Source organism: Neophocaena asiaeorientalis, unplaced genomic scaffold (genome assembly GCF_003031525.2).
Source record: "Neophocaena asiaeorientalis asiaeorientalis breed wild unplaced genomic scaffold, Neophocaena_asiaeorientalis_V1.1 scaffold762, whole genome shotgun sequence".
Lineage (NCBI taxonomy): Eukaryota > Metazoa > Chordata > Mammalia > Artiodactyla > Phocoenidae > Neophocaena > Neophocaena asiaeorientalis.
The window spans coordinates 704758-723610 of NW_020175828.1; the positions used below are offsets into that span (position 1 = coordinate 704758).

An 18853-nucleotide genomic window follows, 5' to 3' on the forward strand; every position below is an offset into this window, starting at 1 on the left:
GGCAGACCCCGAGCACGGAGGGGCTGAGCGCAGCCCAGGCCCTTGTGTCGTGTGTGTGGCGCTCGCTGGCTGTCCTGCTTGGGGTGCCAGCTCGTGGGGTGTTTCCCCCACCTTGTAAAAAGTCACTTACATGTGTAGGCCTTCCGGGCCGGGCCCTGTCAGCTTCTGACTGAAACCCCCAGGCCAGGTAGATGGGGTTGGGGGTCCCCGAGCTTTGAGGGCAACACTGCCCAGACAGGACCCCACTGTGTCTAAGGGGAGCGAGTCTGTGGAGACTGCCCGTGTCCCCGGTGGAGCCCCTGCCTCTGGGGTCCCCTTGGTGGCAGCCGCCTGACGCAGGCGCCGTCCCTCCCGTTCTCCCCGACGTCCCCCAGGCCGGATCCCCGACAGTCTGAAGAACTGCGTGAACAAAGACCACCTGGCAGCCGCCACCCACTGGGCCAGTGTGGACCCGGCCGTGGTGCACCCCGAGCTCAACGGGGCCGCCTACAGGTGAGCGGGGGCGACCTTCAGGGCCCCGTGGACATGAGACCGTCTGTCTGGGTGGTGGCCACACAGGGAGTGGGACGGCGTCCCCCAGCAGGCGGCCTTCAGGCGCGGTCTGGGGTCCTGCCCTGCTGGCCTCACCTGCCTCCTTCCTCTCCCAGCAGGTACCCCCCAGGCGTCGTGGGCGTGGCCCCCAGCGGCATCCCCGCCGCAGTCGAAGGCATCGTCCCCAGCGCCATGTCCCTGTCCCACGGCCTGCCCCCCGTGTCCCACCCACCCCACGCGCCTTCTCCCGGCCAAACCGTCAAGCCTGAGGCAGATAGAGACCATGCGAGCGACCAGTTGTAGCCCGGGCAGAGCTCCGCAGCCTGGGCACCGGCCAAGCCCTCGGACAGGTGTGTGCAGGGGCGGCGCCGCAGGCGGCCACGGCCTCCGGGACGGTCCGGGCGCCAGGGGTGAGAGGTGACACCCTCTCCCCGCATCAGCTGTAGTTGTCCCGTCCCGAGGGCCGGCCGCTGCCGTGTCCTTTGCGTCCCCGCTCAGCAGCGGAAGAGTCAGTAGTTAATTCTATCATGAGTGTCCCCGTCTGTGTACAGTCTTTAGAACGTCGCAAAGGATTTGTTTGCTTAGCTGTCGGCAGGAGAAGCCCGAGGCAGGGCTCAGCGGGTCTGCTTCAGACGTTCTCCCTTTTGTGTGTGGATCGCATCCCGAACCAAGCAGTTGGCAAACTTCTCAGGACAATGAATCCTCCCCGTTTTCTTTTTACGCCACTCAGTGCATTGTTTTTTCTACCTGCTTGTCTTATTTTTAGAATAATTTAGAAAAACAAAACAAAGGCTGTCTTTCCTAACTTTGGCATGAACCCCTCCCCCCGTTCCAAACGAAGACGGCGTCGCTAGCGGTGCAGAGGAGCGCGTGGGCCTCCGTCCCGGGCGGCGGGGCTGCGGCGCCTGGCCGCGCGGTGCCGTCCTGCTGATGTGGTAGGCTAGCAATATTTTGGTTAAAATCATGTTTGTGACCGTAACCATTTGTATGAATTATTTTAAAGAAATAAAAGTCCCAGAAAGAGCCGGCACGTCTAGCATCTGTCTTATCGGCTTCGTCTCACCGGGACACAGGCGGGGTCAGTCCTCTTCTCTCCTAGCGCTGGTGGCCTTGGGGCTGGATGGACGGCCCAGTGAGCCCCGCTGTCACCACAGGAGGGGCGCTGCGGCCCGAGTGCTGGCCTCTGCCACCCCCGCCCTCCGCCCTCGGGCAGCCTTGGACCCGGGCCCCTGGGGGCAGCAGAGACCGCGGGCTCCGGGCTCGCAGGGACGTGCTCAGCGACACCACTTTGTCCTCGTCACACCGCCGCCTCCGGGAAGCCTCGGCGCACCGCGTGGCTGGGATGCGTGGCTGCGTTTGCAGACGGGGGCCTGAGGGCGGGGACGGGGCGTGTCCCTCCTGCCACCTGCCGCAGCAGGTCCCGGGCCCGCCAGCTCCGGCCCCTCGGCCTCTCGCCCCTGGACTCCTCCCTGGGTCCCGCGACGGCAAACACTCGCTTACGGGAAACTTCTGGGAAAAGTGCCTCGGTTTTGCCCACGTCCCCGCCTGGGTGCGGGCACGGAACCCGGGGCGGGAGCTGTGTTGCGCTCCACACTCGCCACCTGCCACGTTCCCCGCGGCCACTGTCCCCCACCACTCGGGTCCACGCCGGGTTTTGGTTCGTTTCTGCTTCTGGAGCCGCTTACCCTTGAGTTGTTAACTTGATCGTGGAAGGTTCTCAGCTGTTCCATCTTCAGTGGTCCCCCTCGGGAGTCCTGGGCAGCAGCTAACGTAACCAGGAGCTGGCAGAGTACTGACTTAGAAGAAAAGTGAGAGGCGGTACGAATTTGAGAAAAGAATATAAAGGCTGGAATAAGGACACATTTATATGTATCTTGGCAACTAGGAAAAACACTGAAAAAATCAACTTTTAAATTCTAGATGGATGTACGTCATAAATATAAGATTATCGAATACAACGCAAATATATAGAAGAGTGTCAGGTTCACTGGTTGGTTCTCTCAATTAGTAAAATTACTAAATTCAGGTAAAGGAATTTACCACCAGAACAGGACTGAAAAGGAGCCTGTCACAACAGTTGGTGATGTCAATAAATGACAGAGATGACGACAACTTTCTGATGAGAATTTAGAAAAAAAGGAAAACACACTTTTGCTAAAACAGGCAAAAAGTAAAAGATCTGAATTGCTCTATGACTTAAAAGAAATCGAACTTAAAAAAAAACTTCCTGAAAGAAAATTACAAGTGGCATCAATGGTTAGTTCTAAAAAATATTTAAAGTAGAAAATACACTAATGGCCAACTGATTCCACAGGACAGAAAGAAAGGAGGTGCACCTTCCAGTCATTTTATGAGATTAACTCTGATTCAAATCTCCTAGGAGAAAAAGACACTCCAGCCTCATCTTCAGGAGTGAGTGCGGGTGGGGCGACTCCTACACCATCAGCCCAGGTGGTGCACGGGGCCGCCTACGGGGACCAGGGCCCCTGGGTGTCCCCCAGGCCGAAGGGTGGCCGTATAGGGACAGGACCCCCAGGTGTCCCCCAGAGAGGAGAGTGTTAGTGGTTGGCCCAGCCCCGAGCTCCCGTAGAGACACCAGCCCTCTGCCCAGGCATGTCCCTCCGGGCCTCGCAGGGGTTGCTGAGAGCACTAGGTGTACGTCTGCTGTGTGTGGACACATGCCCTTCGTCCCTTCCCCGGGCCCAGTTCTCACCCAGTCCCTGCGTCTCCACTCTTGGTGTCGCCACAGAATCGCGATGTGCAGAGGCTGGGAGACGCGTCCAGGAATCTTACGGTGGCTTCATCACAACGATCAGCACAGGGGCCTGCTGTCCGTCAGCCCTGGCCTGGACAGGTCAGCGTGGGTCTCGCCCAGCGGGGGTCGGAGCCAGATGTCGGGTGTGCGCACGGAGCTCAGTGGCCCAGCTGCTCGCAGCGCACGTGTTGGTTGGGGGTCCGGTGACGGGGTGGCGAGGCTTCTTTCCTGGAGGCGTCATCTCTCCGGGCCGCCCTGCCCCCAGGACGCTTCCTACCAGGCTCTGCTCCCATGGCCTCAGCTCCAGGGGATCTGCTTTCGGCTGGGATGCTGTTGTCAGCCGTCCCCCCAGATTTCAGGGTGGCGCTTTGCCCTGTGACCTCGGTTCTGGAATGGGTCCAGGAAACCCTGTTGATTTTTCCGTGTTGTAAGGACAGGGCTGACGCTTCTGAGCTCTTTCCATGTCAGAGCTGAAACTTGGTATTTTAATTTGAGCCCTCTTTTGGTCTAACTTCCTTTGCAGAAGTGTGAGCTTCCGGAGGCCGGCCCTTCGTCCGTTTTGTTCTCTGCCCCGTGCCCAGCGTGTGAGGGTGGGAATGAATCAGTGAATCTGGGCCTTTCCTCAGATTGGAGGCACGGGTCACCCTCAGAACTCCCCGTGTTGGCGGCCCTATTTCCCGAGCCCACGACTCCCTCTTCTTGGGTTTTCACCCTCATCTTGCTGAAGCACGTCCTTCAGTGGCTTCCTGACAGTGGGCTCAGGGGAGCTGATTTCGTAAAACCTCACGTGTCTGAGATATCCTCCTGTCACCCGCACGCTGACTGGTGGGGAGGCGGGGGGTCAGGCCCAGCGTGCTGCTCCAGGGGCTCCGGAACCCCTCCCCAGGCGCCCTTCCCAGCTGGGTGGGGCGGCACCTGGCGGGGAGGAGGCCTCGCACGCACGGCCACTCTGCGGCGGGGGGGACAAAGTTCTGGGCCCCAGCCCAACCCCACTGGATGAGACCCCGGGCCAGTGCCCACTGCAGACCATCTTGCGAGGGTGACGGATAGGATGGCGCCGCCCCTCTGGGCCTGGCCTGCACCTGCTCTGTCCAGTGGCTTGTTCCGGGCCTGGAGCCTTCTCAGCGCTCCCCCTGGGGCCTCTCATCACCCCCATCTTTAAGGAGAAACCTCTCCTGCCCCCTCCTGACCTGGTGCCTGGTCTCAGGGGACAGCACCCCACCCGGAGCTCCTGCCCCCAGCTCCTCAGAGGTCACTGGCAGGTGTGGCCAGTGCCTGTGGTCTCGAGGCCGACCCCACAGGTGGCCCCTGTGACACGTCACTGCCTCATGGAGCAGCCCCCATCGGCTCCAGGGCCTAAGTCAGGAGCCCAAGAGCCGCCAGGCCCCATGTCCTCAGGCCCTGCACCGAGTCCCGGGATTCCCCTCCCACAGGCCCGCACCCTGGGGCGGGGGTCCCTCACCTCATCCCCAGCAGCCACAGGAGCCCCTGTCCGGCCCTGCCTGGCCGCCCAGGCTGCTGAGGGACCCGAGAGCCCGAAGGTGGCTGACCTCAGTGGGAAAAGGGGTGGCTTCCAGGTGTGCTTGGAGAAAACAGCCACTGGCCTTGCCGGTTCGGGGTGTGGGCTAGCGAAGGGGGCGGTCAGGGCGACTCCAGGGTCTCGGGCACGGGCTGGAAGGGGCTGGGGGCTGCAGGGAGGGCGGTGGGGAGGCAAGGAGCTTCCCTCTGACCTCGGGCCCCCGTGGGCCCCAGCTGCCCCTCAGCGCCCAGGGCGGCCCCTCCACACACCCAGCGCCCCGCGCTGCTCTGTGACCTCAGCGGGTCCCACCCTGGCAGCCAGGGTTTCCCTCTGGGAATGGAGGTCGCAGGGCTGAGGCTGGCAGTCGCAGCCACAGCTACGAGGCGGGAGCATGACGGAAGGAGTCGGGCTATGGGAGAGGAAGAGACAAGCCTGCCGACATTTGCCAATAGGCATCGGCACAGAAATCCCAACTCCACCAGGACCCATCAGAAGACGGCAGGGCCGTTTCACACCAAGAGCTCTGCCGGCGGCTCACAAATGGCTTTGATGAACCCACGGAAAGACACGTGAGCAAAGGTTCTTCAACACCCTCCCCGATCTCAAGATCCCGTGTGTGTGACACGCTGCGCCGACTCCAGAAGAAAGAAGCTTGACGAGCAATTAGCAAAGGCCACCGGCCTCTGGGGAGACGCTGACCCATCAGGACGCGACCACCCGTCTCTGTCGGTGGGTGGCGTCGGGGGGTCGCGCTGAAACACATATTCTCTGCACAGACACACTGAGTTTCACTGCAGCCTGGTCAGTTTGTCAGCAAATTCTTATCTCCAAGTGCATAGGGACTAACGGGTCTGTGAGTCTGGGATCATAAAATCGAAGGCACGTTCAAAAGCAGATGTAGCAACAGAGACAGAGACGGGGCCAAACGGAAGAGCGCCCGGAGAGAGCCGGCTCGGGGGGGGGGGGGGGGGTGTGCTTGCGTGCACTTGTGTATCTGTGCGTGGAACCTTGAGATGCCACGGGGACACGAGTCAATGGGAAAGGACACCCTTCTGTGGATGGCATCTCCCTGTGGCCGGAATTGGGGTGGAACGGCTCCTTAAACATCAGGACTGCAGAAGCGCAGCCCACGAGGGAGAAAACGGCTGGATCTGCGTGTCCCCGTCATGGGCTCCATCCAAGGAGGGGCCGGGACAACGGGGGGGTCAGGGCACACCCCGCTGGCGGTCCTGTGATCTGCAGAGCAAAGCGGAACCTGGTGCAGGAGTGGGGGCCGAGGTCAGACTGCCCGGCCATCTGGCCTCCCCTCCACCAGGGCTGCCCCCACTGTGGTCCTTCGAGGAACCCAGTGGTGGCTGCCCTCAGGCCTCTGCCCTGGATCTGGGGCTCAGGGCCATGGGGACAGTGAGCGGGTGCCCATTGCCAGGGTCTGTGAATGCGCCGGGCCCTGGGCCGGAGCTCGGGACAGTTGTCCTGGGGGTGGCCTGAGTAGGACACGGGGCGGGGGGGCAGGCTCTCTCCCTGCGCCCTCTGAGTCTCTGCCCGGCTGGCCCCCTCCTGCCCCACCTCCCCGCTTTGGGCCCAGAAAGGGCCCAGAGGAGGCAGGAAGAGGCACTGGGTCCGCATCTGCCAAAGCACCAGCTGCTCCGCCCCCAGCTGCTCCGGGCCAGGGCCCAGCTGGATTTGCAGAATTGATTTTCCAGCAAAAAACAACATCAGGGAGAAGCATGGAGACGAGGGCCAGCTGCAGGCTTTTCCGGGCTCTCTGCCCCTGGCCGCCAGCGCTCCCCCTCGTAAAGAGAACCATCTGGTCCTCTGGGCCGGCGCCCGGCACCCGGAGGAGGACCTCAGGCCCCCGTGACCATCCCTGCTCCCCGGGCTGCCCTGCCGGCCTCTCCTCTGGCACACGGCATCCGGGCCTGCCCTGGTCATGGCACGGAGCCCAGTCCGCCTCGCCCAGTGGCCCTGGCAGGGACACACTGCCTCCGTCTCTGTTCCTGACCCTCTGGCCTCAGACCTGAAGCACCGAGGCCCAAGCGCGAGTCTACCTCTGCTCCAGGCTCCCGGCCCCCGCAGGCTACCTCCAACAGAAGCCAGAGGGGCTTTGTCATAGAGTTAAGGGATGTCCCTGGCAGGCATCCCAGACGGCTTGGAACCATCTCCGAGAGGCACAGAGAGACAGAAGGGAGGGGCACAAGACCCCAGCCCAGCAGCCGCCCCCCCACCGGGGCACCCGTGCTTCCTGCGTCCCTCTCACACGGCCAGGGGTCTGGTGATGTCTGTATGGGACTCCAGCGTGGGGATGAGTCACTGTTTATTCCCCATCCACGTGCCTTCCCCTCTTTTGCTCTTATAAACAGCAGCTCAGCCTGGGGTTGTCCTCGGTCATTGTCCTGGGTGATTCCTAGGAGTGGAATAGCCTCTGTAATCTGGGGAGATATTCCCCAACTGGCCACTTTCCACTGCAGCTGCGTCTGTGAGAGCTCTTTCCCCACAGCCACCCAGACACTGGTTATCAGACTTCACAGTTCACGTCAATGTCACGGTGAGAAATGGCACCGCTGTGCGTGCTTGTCTGCTGGTACTGGTGAAATTGCCCACTGCCCATGGCTCCATGTCCTGGGGCGTATCTTTGTTCATTTTCTATTTGGGAAATTATGGCTGGTCTTTTTCTTATATTGTAAGAGCTCTTTATATATTAAGGAATTAGACTTATCTACAACATGAGCTGTAAATACTTTCCTCACTCGTTGTTTGTTTACATCCACATTTACTGACTTTCCTTGGGAAGGTCAGCCCCGGGGGGGAGTGTCTTGGCTGCCCCCAGCACCGTGTCCTCTTCACCTGGAAGCCTGCCCTACCCAGACCTGGTGCCCAGGCTCAGGTGAGACTCTCCTTGCCCGGTGCCCTGGACTTTGCCGGGGGTGGAGGCCAGGGCAGGGCGCAGATCAAGAGGCTGGTGGGCCCCTCGGGGGTCAGGAGAGAAGTGCACCCCCAGGAGGCCCCCACTCGGGAGGACAGGCTCCCTCCTCACTCTGATAAAGGCCTTCGGTCCAGGGCAGCTGATGTCTGATGGTCCTAACTGGGTCCAGAAACTAAGATGTCCCACGGAGGAGAACAACCCCAGATCGACAGCAGGGCCAGAGCTGGTGTGTGGTGCCCAGAGCACAGAGCCCTCCGACCTGGAGGTGGGGACGGGGCAGACCCCCTCCTTCCTGTCCTTGAGGAGGAAATGCATTGTTTTCGGCAAATGTCCAGTCTCACAGGACACTGGAGGTCCCCCCCTGCCTCGTATCTCCTGGTTGTCCCAGGGCATTTCCTCCAAACCCACACCCGCAGCCCCTGATCGTTCTAGGGCAGCCTGCCCCTGCCCCGTGGCCCTGCTCCAGGAAGTAGCTCTTCCCAGCCACTCTTCCTCGCCTGCGCCTGGCCCACAGCTGACCCCGGTGCGTCCCATCCGGTGTGAGCTGGGCCTGTCCCCTGGGTGCGGAGCTGCAGCTGGGTGGGGGGGCGGACGCGGAGTTAGTCCTGTCCCCTCCCACCCAGGCACAGGGAGGAGGCCTGGGGCTGGGCGGGCAGAGGGCAGGTAGAGGAGGTCCCTCTGGTGAGGGCCAGGCTGGGTCCTTGGGGACGCGAGGCTGGGGAGAGAGGCCACCTCCTTCCTGCTCTCGGGACACGTGGATTTCCAGGAGCCAGACCCGCCCACGTCCACGCCCCCCTCCCGCGAGTCTCGGTGTCCCCATCTGAGCAGTGGGTGGTCACTGCCCCCTCAGGGCCATGGCAGGCTGCCCAGTGCACCGTCCCCTGGGGGCCTGGTACCCGGGTAAGGGCAGGGCAGGGGTGGCAGCCCGAGCTCAGGGCTGGGGACCAGCTTTCCAATAAAAGCAGTGAGTGTTTTGACAGATGGAAGGTCCTGGAAGTTGCTGAGGAAAAAACCAGTCCTTGGGCCCATCTGGCTTGGCTGGGACGACCATGGAGGAGCAGCCGCCCTGGGCCCCCTGGACTCACAGGAGAAGAGGGGTGCGCGGGTGGCCGCGGGGAGGACGGGGCTGGCCCTTGCCCCTACCCCAGGCCGCGCTGTGGACACTGGTTTTCTTTGGAATGGAATCCCTGGGCCCGGCAAGCTCAGAGCCCGGGCGCCCCCAGCTGGAGCCGGGAGTGGGGCTGCTGCAGCCGTCCCCCCGGGAACCCGTTCAGGGAGCCTGGGGTTAGCAGGTCTGTTCTGCTCCCTCAGCTGTGCCCGACGCTCGGGGCCCACCTGCCCCGGGCCAGCAGTGATGACCCTACAGGCCTTCAGGGCCTCCCTCGGGCCCTCCCCCAGCTGCCCTTGGCCAAACACCTGCTTTCACCCCCACACCCAGGGCGCACCCCCTGTGCTCCTGGCAGGACTCCAACCACCCACCTCATGGGCTGCCCCAGCCCTTCTGCCCCGTGACCGAGAGCCCCCCAGGCCAGGCCTGCTCCCCGTCGAGGGACCCTCCCCTGCTCTCCGCAGAGCTAGGCCAAGCACTGAGCCCAGAGGCGGGGCTGCTGGGGGGCACCTTCTATCCTGAGCCGCTGTGAACGCTGCTGGGGTCCGTCTCTGAAGGAGACCCCTCTTGCTCCAGGACCCCTGTTGGCAACAGGTGCCCCTCCCCCAGGAGGCCAGCGGCCCTGGCGTCCTGGCTGAGCCAGTGGCCCTCCACTGGGCAGACTGGCCCCCACCCGGATGCAGGGCCAAGGTGCCTGCTGTGGGTCCCAGGCCTCAGACCTATCGTCACCTGCTGACCCTCATCGTTGGTCTCTGCCCCTGGGATGCGGTCCCCACCGAGGTCACCCTGGGTGGCAAGTGTGAATGGACGGATGGGGACGCCCAGCAGTCGGAGGGGTGGGTGGTGGCTGTGTGACACACTGGCCAGGGTCACACACTAGCCAGGTAGCCTTGGCTACCGGCCCCTCTGCCCTGGCAGAGCTGTGGCAGCTCCACGTGGGCCCATGGTCAGCCCAGGGGAGCTGGGGCCTGGCGTTGGTGGGCACGCCGCGGTCTGCGGCTGGGCCCTCCACGGGATAAGCGGGTGGGCAGTGCCAGTCCACCCTGTGCTGGGCCCTTTTAGTTCCAGAGGCTGGACTGGACCGGCCCTCAGGCAGGCACCCCGAGAGATGGCTGAGGTCGGGAGCTGCCCGCCGGCTTGCGTGGTGGGACACGGGGACACCAGAGAGGGACACCTCCCACTCAGGGCCTTGTGCCGGCCCTGGGCAGAGCAGGGTCACCCTGGTGGCACCCAGTCTAGGGACTGGGGCAGGAAGACTCTGGCGGGAGGCGCCATCGCCCGACATCAAAACCACACACTAGAGGGACGACATATGGGAACATATGTATATATATAACTGATTCACTTTGTTATAGAGCAGAAACTAACACACCATTGTAAAGCAATTGTACCCCAATAAAGATGTTAAAAAAAAAAAAAACAAAACCACACACTGGGGCCTGGCCGTCCCCCAGGCCGTCCCCATGCTGCGCTGCTCCCAGACCCTCCCTGGCCAGGGCGCGGGGTTTGGAGGGAAAGAGGGGCCGGGGGGAAACTTCAAGTCCACCTGGTGCCCCCGGGAAAGCTCAAGGTGGGGCCAGGGACCAGGCTGCTTCCTGCTACCCTGCCTCCCGGGGCCTGGGAACCCCACTCCTGCTGGCCGCTGAGCCCCGAGCCTCCCCAGCCTGTGAAAGGCTGCCTGGCTTCAGAGGTGGGAGCTGCCCCGCTGGACCCGTGGTGACAGGGGGAGGGGGCACCTCGAGGGGGCCTGGGTGGTGGGCAGCCTGGGGCTCTTGCGCAGGAGGCATCTGGGTGAGCGAGGACCTGCGGCCCCCTGCGGCCGCCCCACCCTCTCTGAGGCCACCATCCCTGCAGGTGAGCACTTCAGGATGCCTGGCCGGGCAGCGCGAACCCGGCAGGTGCCGGCGGGGGCCCTGGGGTGGTGGCTGCTGGGCTGTGTCATGGCTTCCCCAAGGGAGACTCAAGTTCCTCTTAGTGACCCAAATCCTGACACCCACCCAGTGCCCCCAAGTGCCAGGCACTCTCGGCAACAGCCACAGGCAGCACAGACGACGGCACAGACGCACAGACACGCAGACAGACGCAGTTCTCCTCAGAACGAGGCCCCAGCCTGGCGGCCCCTCCCCCGTGATGACAGCTCGGGCCCAGGCCTCACCCGGCCCGGCCTCCAGAGCCCACCATGCCCCGTCCGCGTGTCCCCCAGACCGCGCGCGCGCACGCACACACGCACAGGCCCCCCCTGCGGCTTCGTGCCGGCCCTGGAACAAGCAGGAGCCACAGAAGCCACAGGTGAATTCAGGAGGGCGGCTGTGCACAGAACCAGCGCTCAGAAAGCAGGGCAGCTTCCAGTTAGAAGAGACGATGAGGAGCACATGGCGCTTACGCTGTCGATGGTCTAAGCTCAAACTTCGCGCCCGGTCTCCGTGGAAAAACCCCGGAAGGCGGCCGGCCACCCTCCACCCGCACCCACACTGCCCGAGGTGGGGAGTCCCAGCATCCCCGAGATGACATTTCACCCTGAGCTCATCTAAAACGTGACTCGGGCCATTGAGATCACCAAAGAACTTCTCAGTTGCTGGAAAGCAAAGTGAGATGAGAAGAATCTGGAGGGACCGGGCAGTGGGGACTCTGCCTCTGCCAGATGTTAACGCCCATTCGCGGCCCGGAGAGCAGGTGGACCTGATACACAAGGGACTCGGGTGGCGTGGCAGCTTCTCCACCCGGTGGGGGGCAGGCGACCCCCTTCCTGGGCTCTAACCCAGTCGACACCCCTAAAACATGCCCTGCGCCCCCTTCGAGCTGGGCTCAAGAGGTCATGTGACTATTTCTGGACAGAGGCAATGTTTGTCACCCCAGGGTTGAGGCAGTTATAAACCAAGGTGCTAACGACCTCCTACAAGTCAACAGTCAAAAGACGAACAGCTGAGACAGCGAGCGGCGAAGCGCACGTGTGCATGGGTTCCTGCTAATTGATACGAACGCCGACGAGCACGTGCAAAGATGCTCAGCGTCTGTGGTCATCGAGGAAAGCAAGTCAGAGTCCGGGCTTCACGCCCACCTGGAAGCGGCCTCTGGGGGCCCAGGCGGGCCCTTCAGAAGGGTAGACGGTCGCCACCCAGCCCACCAGTTCCACTCCCCGGCACAAACCCGAGAGAGTCTGAACACCTGTCCACACAAGCAGATGTTCACACGGGTGTTCACAGCAACTGGAACGGGGAAACAGCCCAGTGGCGTCGATGGATGAAGCGATAAACAAGACGTGGTCCATCCACACAGGGAGGACTGTTCAGCCCCCAGAAGGAAGCCAGTCCTCACACGTGTAGGAACAGGGATGAACCTTGAAGACGTGATGTGACATCAAGGGGCGGCTCCTGAAGGCCACACCTGCAGGTTCCTTGCGTGCAAACGCCCGGCAGAGACAGATTCCGAGAGTCAGAGGTGGACTCCGGGGGCAGCTGGAGGGAACGGGTGACTGCTGATGGGGACAGGGTTTCTCTGGGGAGTGGCGGAATGTTCTGGAATTAGAGGTGACGGTCGCACAACCTCGTGAAAAAACTAAAACCCACTGAATCGCACCCTTTAAAAGGGTGAATTTATGTCATGTGAATTATGTCTCAGGAAAGGTCTTGTTTTTAGAAAATCCAGCGTGCTTCCTCCATCTGTCTTCGGGGGCAACGGCAGGGCCCGTGATGGGCCGGCAGGAAGCCGCGCTGCGTCCCGAGTGTGGCCCCCCTTCCGTGAGGACGGCGTGGAGGGTGGCTTCCCCTGAGGCTGTGTGAGCCCTCTGCCCTTCTGCCCGTCAGGGCGCCTCCTCTTTTCTTTTAGGGCCTCCGTCCTCCCCTGCGGTTTTGTGAGGTCATCCCATACTCTGCCTGGACTGTGGGGCCCCGGCCTGCTCCCCCCGCCCCTGGGCCCTGTCTGTCCTCCCCGCGGGGCTGCCTGGAGCAGGGCAGTGGCGCGAGGGGCGTCCACACCCGGCCCGCAGCCGTGGGGCCCCGGGCTTCCTGCTGGGGGGGCTGTGGGGAGCAGCTGTCAGCCCCGGGCCCAGCAGGAAGCCCACTCCCCCGCAGTTAGCTCATGGCTACACGTTCTCCACAGACCAATGAGATGTCTTGGGAGGGGACGGGTCCCGGGGTGCTGAGACAGCGCGCCCTCCCAGAGCCTCGTCCTCCGCGCCGGGGCTGGCTTTTCTGAGGCCACACCTCCTCTCGGCGGCCCCTCATCGGGGCCCCTTCAGCTCCCCAGCCGAGCCCCAGCCCTGTCACTGCAGGACCGCTCCGGGCTACTTCACCAAGAGGTTCTTGACTTGATCAAACCACCGTCTTCCGCACCGCCTGCCTATCTGGTTTTACTCACATATTCTGGAACCCGATTCCGGGCTCTATTCTGGGCAGCAGACAACTTACTCTGCGTCTCACTAGCACACGGACGGGGCTTCCGTGGTGGTAGGTATGTTCTGAGTCGTGCAAATGGCGCCACCAGGACGAGCTGACCTTCGCCTGGCGCTTGGCAGGCGCCATGTGCTCTCGCGGGTCCCCATGCTTCACGCGGAACAGCCCACCGCCACACCCCCCTCGACAGCCTGGAGCCCGGGCTCTGGAGGCGCAGTGGCCGCCCAAGGTCACTCGGCTGGATCTGGCCCAGGGCCGCTGCCCCTCGGCCTCCGTCCCTCCATGTGTTCTACATGTGCCCTCCACGGCGACTGTAAGTGTCCATCGCGGGAAAAGCTGGGATCCCAGCGGGAGCGTGTGCACCTGCTGCGTCTGGGTTTCAACGAGAGCCTGGAGTTCTTCCGTCTGTTGGGGTCTTGTTTGCTGTGCACTCGGAGGGTGTGCCTCTGCTCCTGCCGTTTCGTTCTCGTGGGGAGACTGCCGCTTGCCACGCTTGGTGCCCCTCCACGGCGTCGTGCCCTCACCACACACACGGCGGGGCTGCACCCGGGCCCCCGGCAGCCCGGCGAGGCCTGGCCGAGCAGTGACCACGCGAAGCAGATGGGCTGACGTGGACCTCCCGGGTGTGGCCTCGGAAGAGGTGGCTGCTGCTTCCTCCCGCAGCCCGGAAGGCAGCCCCGGAGGCCAGTGGGGAGGCATGGTGGAGGGGCCGGTTCCTAGGCCTGCGGGAGCAGAGCGGCCATCAGGGTGAGAGCTGTGAATGCCTTTGGCCGTTAACGTCACCTCTACTCTTGGGGCCGCTTGACCACGGTTACTGCTTTGAACGGGATCTCTGCTGCCTTGGCTTCTAGGTGCTCATTGCTCGAGAAGTTACTAGCTTTCGTACATTTATCTAGTATCATCCTCTCATTCATTTTTAATTTTTTAAACTAGGGGATACGGGGGAGCCTTTAGATTTATAAACACGTCATCAGCACTAAAAATTTTATCTATTTTTTCTAAGGTTGATGTCATTTATTCTTCTTCTCTTGTTGCATTTGCTAGAACCTCCAAGAAAACGTTGAATTACAACAGACAAAGGGGAGTACCACTGCTGTCTCCTGCATTTTTGAGACAGCTTTGTGTTTTCCATGTAGCATGATCTTGGCTTCTGTTGCGGGCAAAGTCTTCACTTTCTCCTTCTATTTTAATTAATGTCGTTGCTATTAATAATTGCTGAATTTTGTCCCATTTCTTTTCAGCACTTATTGATTTGGTTTTATGAATTTTCCGTGCTAATTTGTCCATTAAATTATTTAGGTGAATCATTGAGCCACCCTTGGAAGCCTGGCCTAGACCAGTCGTAGTACATAATTCTGCAGACTTCTTACTGGGTTCTCTTTGCTACTCTCTTATTTAGGTATTTCCCTCATCTTCATTTGTAAGTAATATTTGTCTATAGTTTTCTTTTTCTGGACTACATAAGGTTTTTGTATTAAATTATCCTGGTTTCATGAGGTGAACTACAGAGTTTTCCATCTTTCTATGCGTCTCGGAAAGGTTAAACTAACACTGGAATAACTTTGCTTGTAACTTGAGGTAGATCTTACTCAGCTGGGAACATCTGTCCCGGTGCTTCTCCCTATTTGCTCATTTTACATCACCTTCCCAGGCTCTTGTACTCGTCTGTTCATGTTTTCCCTATTTTAGGTCATTTTGGTGATTTGCATCCACTAGAAAATTACCAGTTTGCTTCAGGTTTCGGAACAGTTGTCCCAGATTTGAAAGTTGTGGTGTGTGTCATCCTTCCCACCTTTTCTGTCCCTGAGTCTCCTTCCTCGTTCCTAATTATAGGCGGGTTTCTAAATTTCATACGTAAATTCTAAATCAAGACCGCCATTCCTTCGTCGGGCTTTTGGGCAGGGCCAGGCAGCTCCATTTTATTTTCTTTTAGAGAAAAACACTTTTCTCGTTTCTCTTTTTTTCTTATTTGTTGTCTACTCAACTAATTTCTGGGTTTACCTTCATAATTTCCTCGCTCTACTTCCTAAACTGTACCTTACTGCTCTCATTCTCATTTCCTAAGATGGGCGCGAAATCCCCGTTATTCTTTCCTTGGAGCGCCTGAGCTTTCCAGAGAGCCTGCGTGTTCAGATTTGACTTCCCGCTTTTATCTAAGTGTTACCTGGGAATGTCTTTCTTAGTTTCTGAGTGGTCAAGATTGGGGCTATGTGCGTGACACCTTTTAAAATTTATTTTAAATTTTGTTGGATTCTAATAAGATCATGTTTGTTAACCTACTTTTTGCTCATTGAGGTTTCCTTTGTGGGTGAGTCCACGTCACGGCCTCATAGAAAGTACAGTGTTTTCTCCCAGAGGAACGTGGAGATCCGTATCTACACCCACATCTGCTTGTTTTCCAGTTGCCACGAGACCTAACTGTGAAGAGGTCCAGGGAGAAGTCCCATGTCTGCATCCACAGTCCTTGTTTTACCTTTCAGTTGGCTTTATGTGTTCAGCCCCTGTGTTATCTGGCGCGTATGTTTACGGCTTCCTGACACCTGCTTGCTCGTTGAACGCGTGTGCTAGCGCGTCCAGTGCTTACGTCGGTCTCTGTGCCCAACCTGCTTCCTGGGCTCAGCCGCGTCTGGACATCAGCTTGTACCCTCTGTTCTGATCCACGGTCAGTGCTGATCTGTTTCTGGAATTCTCCTTGGGTGGGACGTGTGGATGCCGTGCTCACAGCCACTACTTCTGGGCTGGTGTGCCATGCTGCGGGGTGTCCCCCTCCCTCTGAGACCCATGGATGGCATTGCCCTGTCCTCCACGTCCAGGGCTGCCGATGAGAACTGCAGCCCTCCTTAGTATTTTCTCTCTTGAAGTAACATGTTCGTTCTGACAGCAAGCACGAAACCTTCCCCGCCTGCGAGGGTCTGGGAGGGTGAGGCGGGCGCCGGGGCTGCTGCGGCCACAATCACCGCAGCAGCTTCTGCGAGCCCCTGCCTGGCGCCCGCTGTCCTCCTGCCACACCCGCCTCCGTGCTTTCAGTCGGCGACCCTGTTGGACACCTGTGGGTTTGCCCAGTACAGCGGCAGACGTGAGAGATTGAGACAGAGCCCCGCAGCCCTTCAGTGCCTTGCAGACCCTGTGCTCAGACGGCGAGAGGCAAGGCCCTGAGAGGCACAGAACCTCCCTGGAGGTGCATGGCTGCTGAGTAAAGGCTCCCCACGGCCTCCTGCGGGCGTGGCCCAATAGGGAAGTGGGAGAGGCTGCTCCTTCCCTGGGCACGTCCCCTGGGCTCCCTCTGGGTGCAGCTTCCCGGCCCACTGGGGGTGAAGGGGAAAGGTCGGTGGGAGGGCGGGCAGCCTCCAGCCTCCTCAAGCCTCCTAAGAGGCCAGGGTGCCAAGAACTCCCCAAATCGGCCCCCTCTCACATCAGTCACAGGACCCGAGCTCAGATCACCACAGCAAAGGGGAAACTTACTGCCTTAAGAGGGGAGTGGTGGACAGCCCCCGTCAGGCCCTGCGGGACCCAGGTGTACCCACTTCCCTGCACTGCATCCCCCAGGGTGGGCTGCCCCCCAGACAGCTGACGAGGGGCCGAGCCAAAGCCCACACCGCTCGGCACCCTCCCAGGCCCACTGCGGTCAGGACGTCCAGGACATCAGGGGTCTGGTTGCCAGCCCCTCGCCCACAGAAGGCAGGACCCCCAGGACAGGGGGAGCCAGGAGAGCCGAGACAGGACAGGGTCGCCTTGCAGAGGACCTGGGGAAGGTTGGCCGGAGCCACCGTCTCCCCACAAATCCCATCTGCACCCGCAGGGCCTGTGCCTGGCTGGGGGCCTCACCCTAGCAGCTTGGGGCCCAGGTGCCGACCCCTGGGGACTCTCGCCCCGGCCTGAACACAGGGATCTACACATTAGCATCCCGACCTGACCCCTGAGGGGGACGACCGCCCTGCCGCCCCCACGGGACTCCTGCCCAAGCCAGCCTCCGACACCTGCTCACGCCCTTCAAACCGCCCAGGACTCACGGGTCCGCAGGGCAACGCAGGGTCCGGGAGGGGTCCTGCTCGGAGGGACGCCAGCAGAAGGCGGCTGACGTTTGGGCGGGTCTGCGGCTTGGCTAGCGACAGGCGTTGGCCTTCTGCTTCTGACCGCCCTGTGGGGCACTTAAAGCCTTAACGGTGGACGGAACAAGCAACTCGACTGTTTCGGCAACTTTTCTGTAAGCCGAAAGTCAGTTCAGAAACAAATGTTCTCTTCACAAGTGTCTCTGCAGTCGGGGTGGCGCGGGGCAAGGGCTCGTGGTCTGCCTGTGGAAGCCCGGAGAGCACGCTGGCTCAGCAGAGGGTGGGCGTTCGTCCCCAACCCCCGTCCTGTCACCCGACCGAGGCAGGCTCTGTGCCCCCCCAGCCGATGAGCGGCTGCTGGTCTCCTGCCCGTTCCTCTCCCTCTCTGTGGCTGGGGGGGGGCAGCTGATGCTTTCTTTAAATCACCAAGAACAAGGCCCACTTTCCATGATCGCAAGATGTCCTCTGGGAAGTCCCAGAAGGAGGGGGGGCATCGCACAAGGTGCACGTGATCCTCCGAGCCCCCCACTGCTCTCCGCGGTCTGTAGGGGCCGCAGCAGGCGCCACGCCAGGGGCGCCCTCCCCAGTTGGGGTACTCCTCTCCCTGCGAGCAGAGATATTTGGAGGATCGGGGCCCTGTGGGCTGCTCAGGGGGGCCGAGGACTCTAGGAGGTGCTGCGGACCCCCTGCAGGGGCGGTAGGGGCACCCACGGGGCGGGCAGGCCCCGTCAGGTGCCCCTGGGGGAGGAGTGGGCCCCAGGGCGGGGTGCTGCACCTTCTTCTGGCAGCGGGCCAGCCTGACCCAGTCTGAGCAGCCGCAGCAGGAATGCACGGGGCAGGGGCCCTGCCGGCGGCCAGGGCTGCGCCGCATGTGTTTCCTACCAGTGGCTCTGGCCCCCGGCCATGTGAGCTGACGCTGACCCACATTTCCACCGCGCCCAGCAGAAAGCAGGCCACCGCGAGGCTGGAGCCGGGGCGTCTGGCCGCAAGGCTGTGGGCTCAGAATTTCTAGGCTGGGAAGTGGGTCCCGAGGGGGAGGGAGGCCTCCCCCGGTCCTCCAGCTTCGCCAGGCTTGTGGGGCGAAGCGGGGAGGCCGCCTGGGCAGGGGGAAAGGGACAGAGCCCGGTGCTCTCGCACTCCGCCCTGGCGACCCCTCCCCAGCAGGGCTGGTCCGGGGGCCGCCACCCTGGGGCTGGCTCCTCCGGTGATGGCCCTCGTCTGAAGGCGGGCCCTTGACCGGGCTCCCTCTGGTTGAACCTGACACCCTGACTAGGCAGGACAGGTCTGGATGCTGCAACACAGACCCCCCCGGAGGGGCCGTTCTCCATCTTGAGGGAGGGGTGGATGGAGGCCAGGGGGCACGGCTTGGGGAGGGTTCTTTGCCCTCCGGTAGCCCCGCCTGCTGTGCTCAAAGCCCAGGCGGTGTGTCTCCCCCACGATGGGGAGCCCTAGCTGTCGCTTCCCCCCAGGACCCCCCAGCAATGCTGAGGGCCACAGCGAGTGAGGCCACCAAGGGTGTCACGGCCTCACTTGCCGGCCCCGAGGCCAGGGCCGCTGGCACTGCAGGGGCTCTGGGG

General features: G+C 61.5%; 1 protein-coding gene across 1 annotated transcript in view; it reads left to right on the plus strand.

Moving 5' to 3' along the window:
- The window catches only part of CTBP1 (C-terminal binding protein 1), an 18666-nt gene extending 17110 nt beyond the window's left edge, over positions 1-1556 (plus strand). The window contains 2 exon segments of the mRNA XM_024732744.1: positions 309-492; positions 651-1556. Of these exon segments, the coding sequence (XP_024588512.1) occupies positions 309-492; positions 651-834 (368 nt within the window). The 3' untranslated portion in view covers positions 835-1556.
- The last annotated feature ends 17297 nt before the right edge of the window (positions 1557-18853 follow it).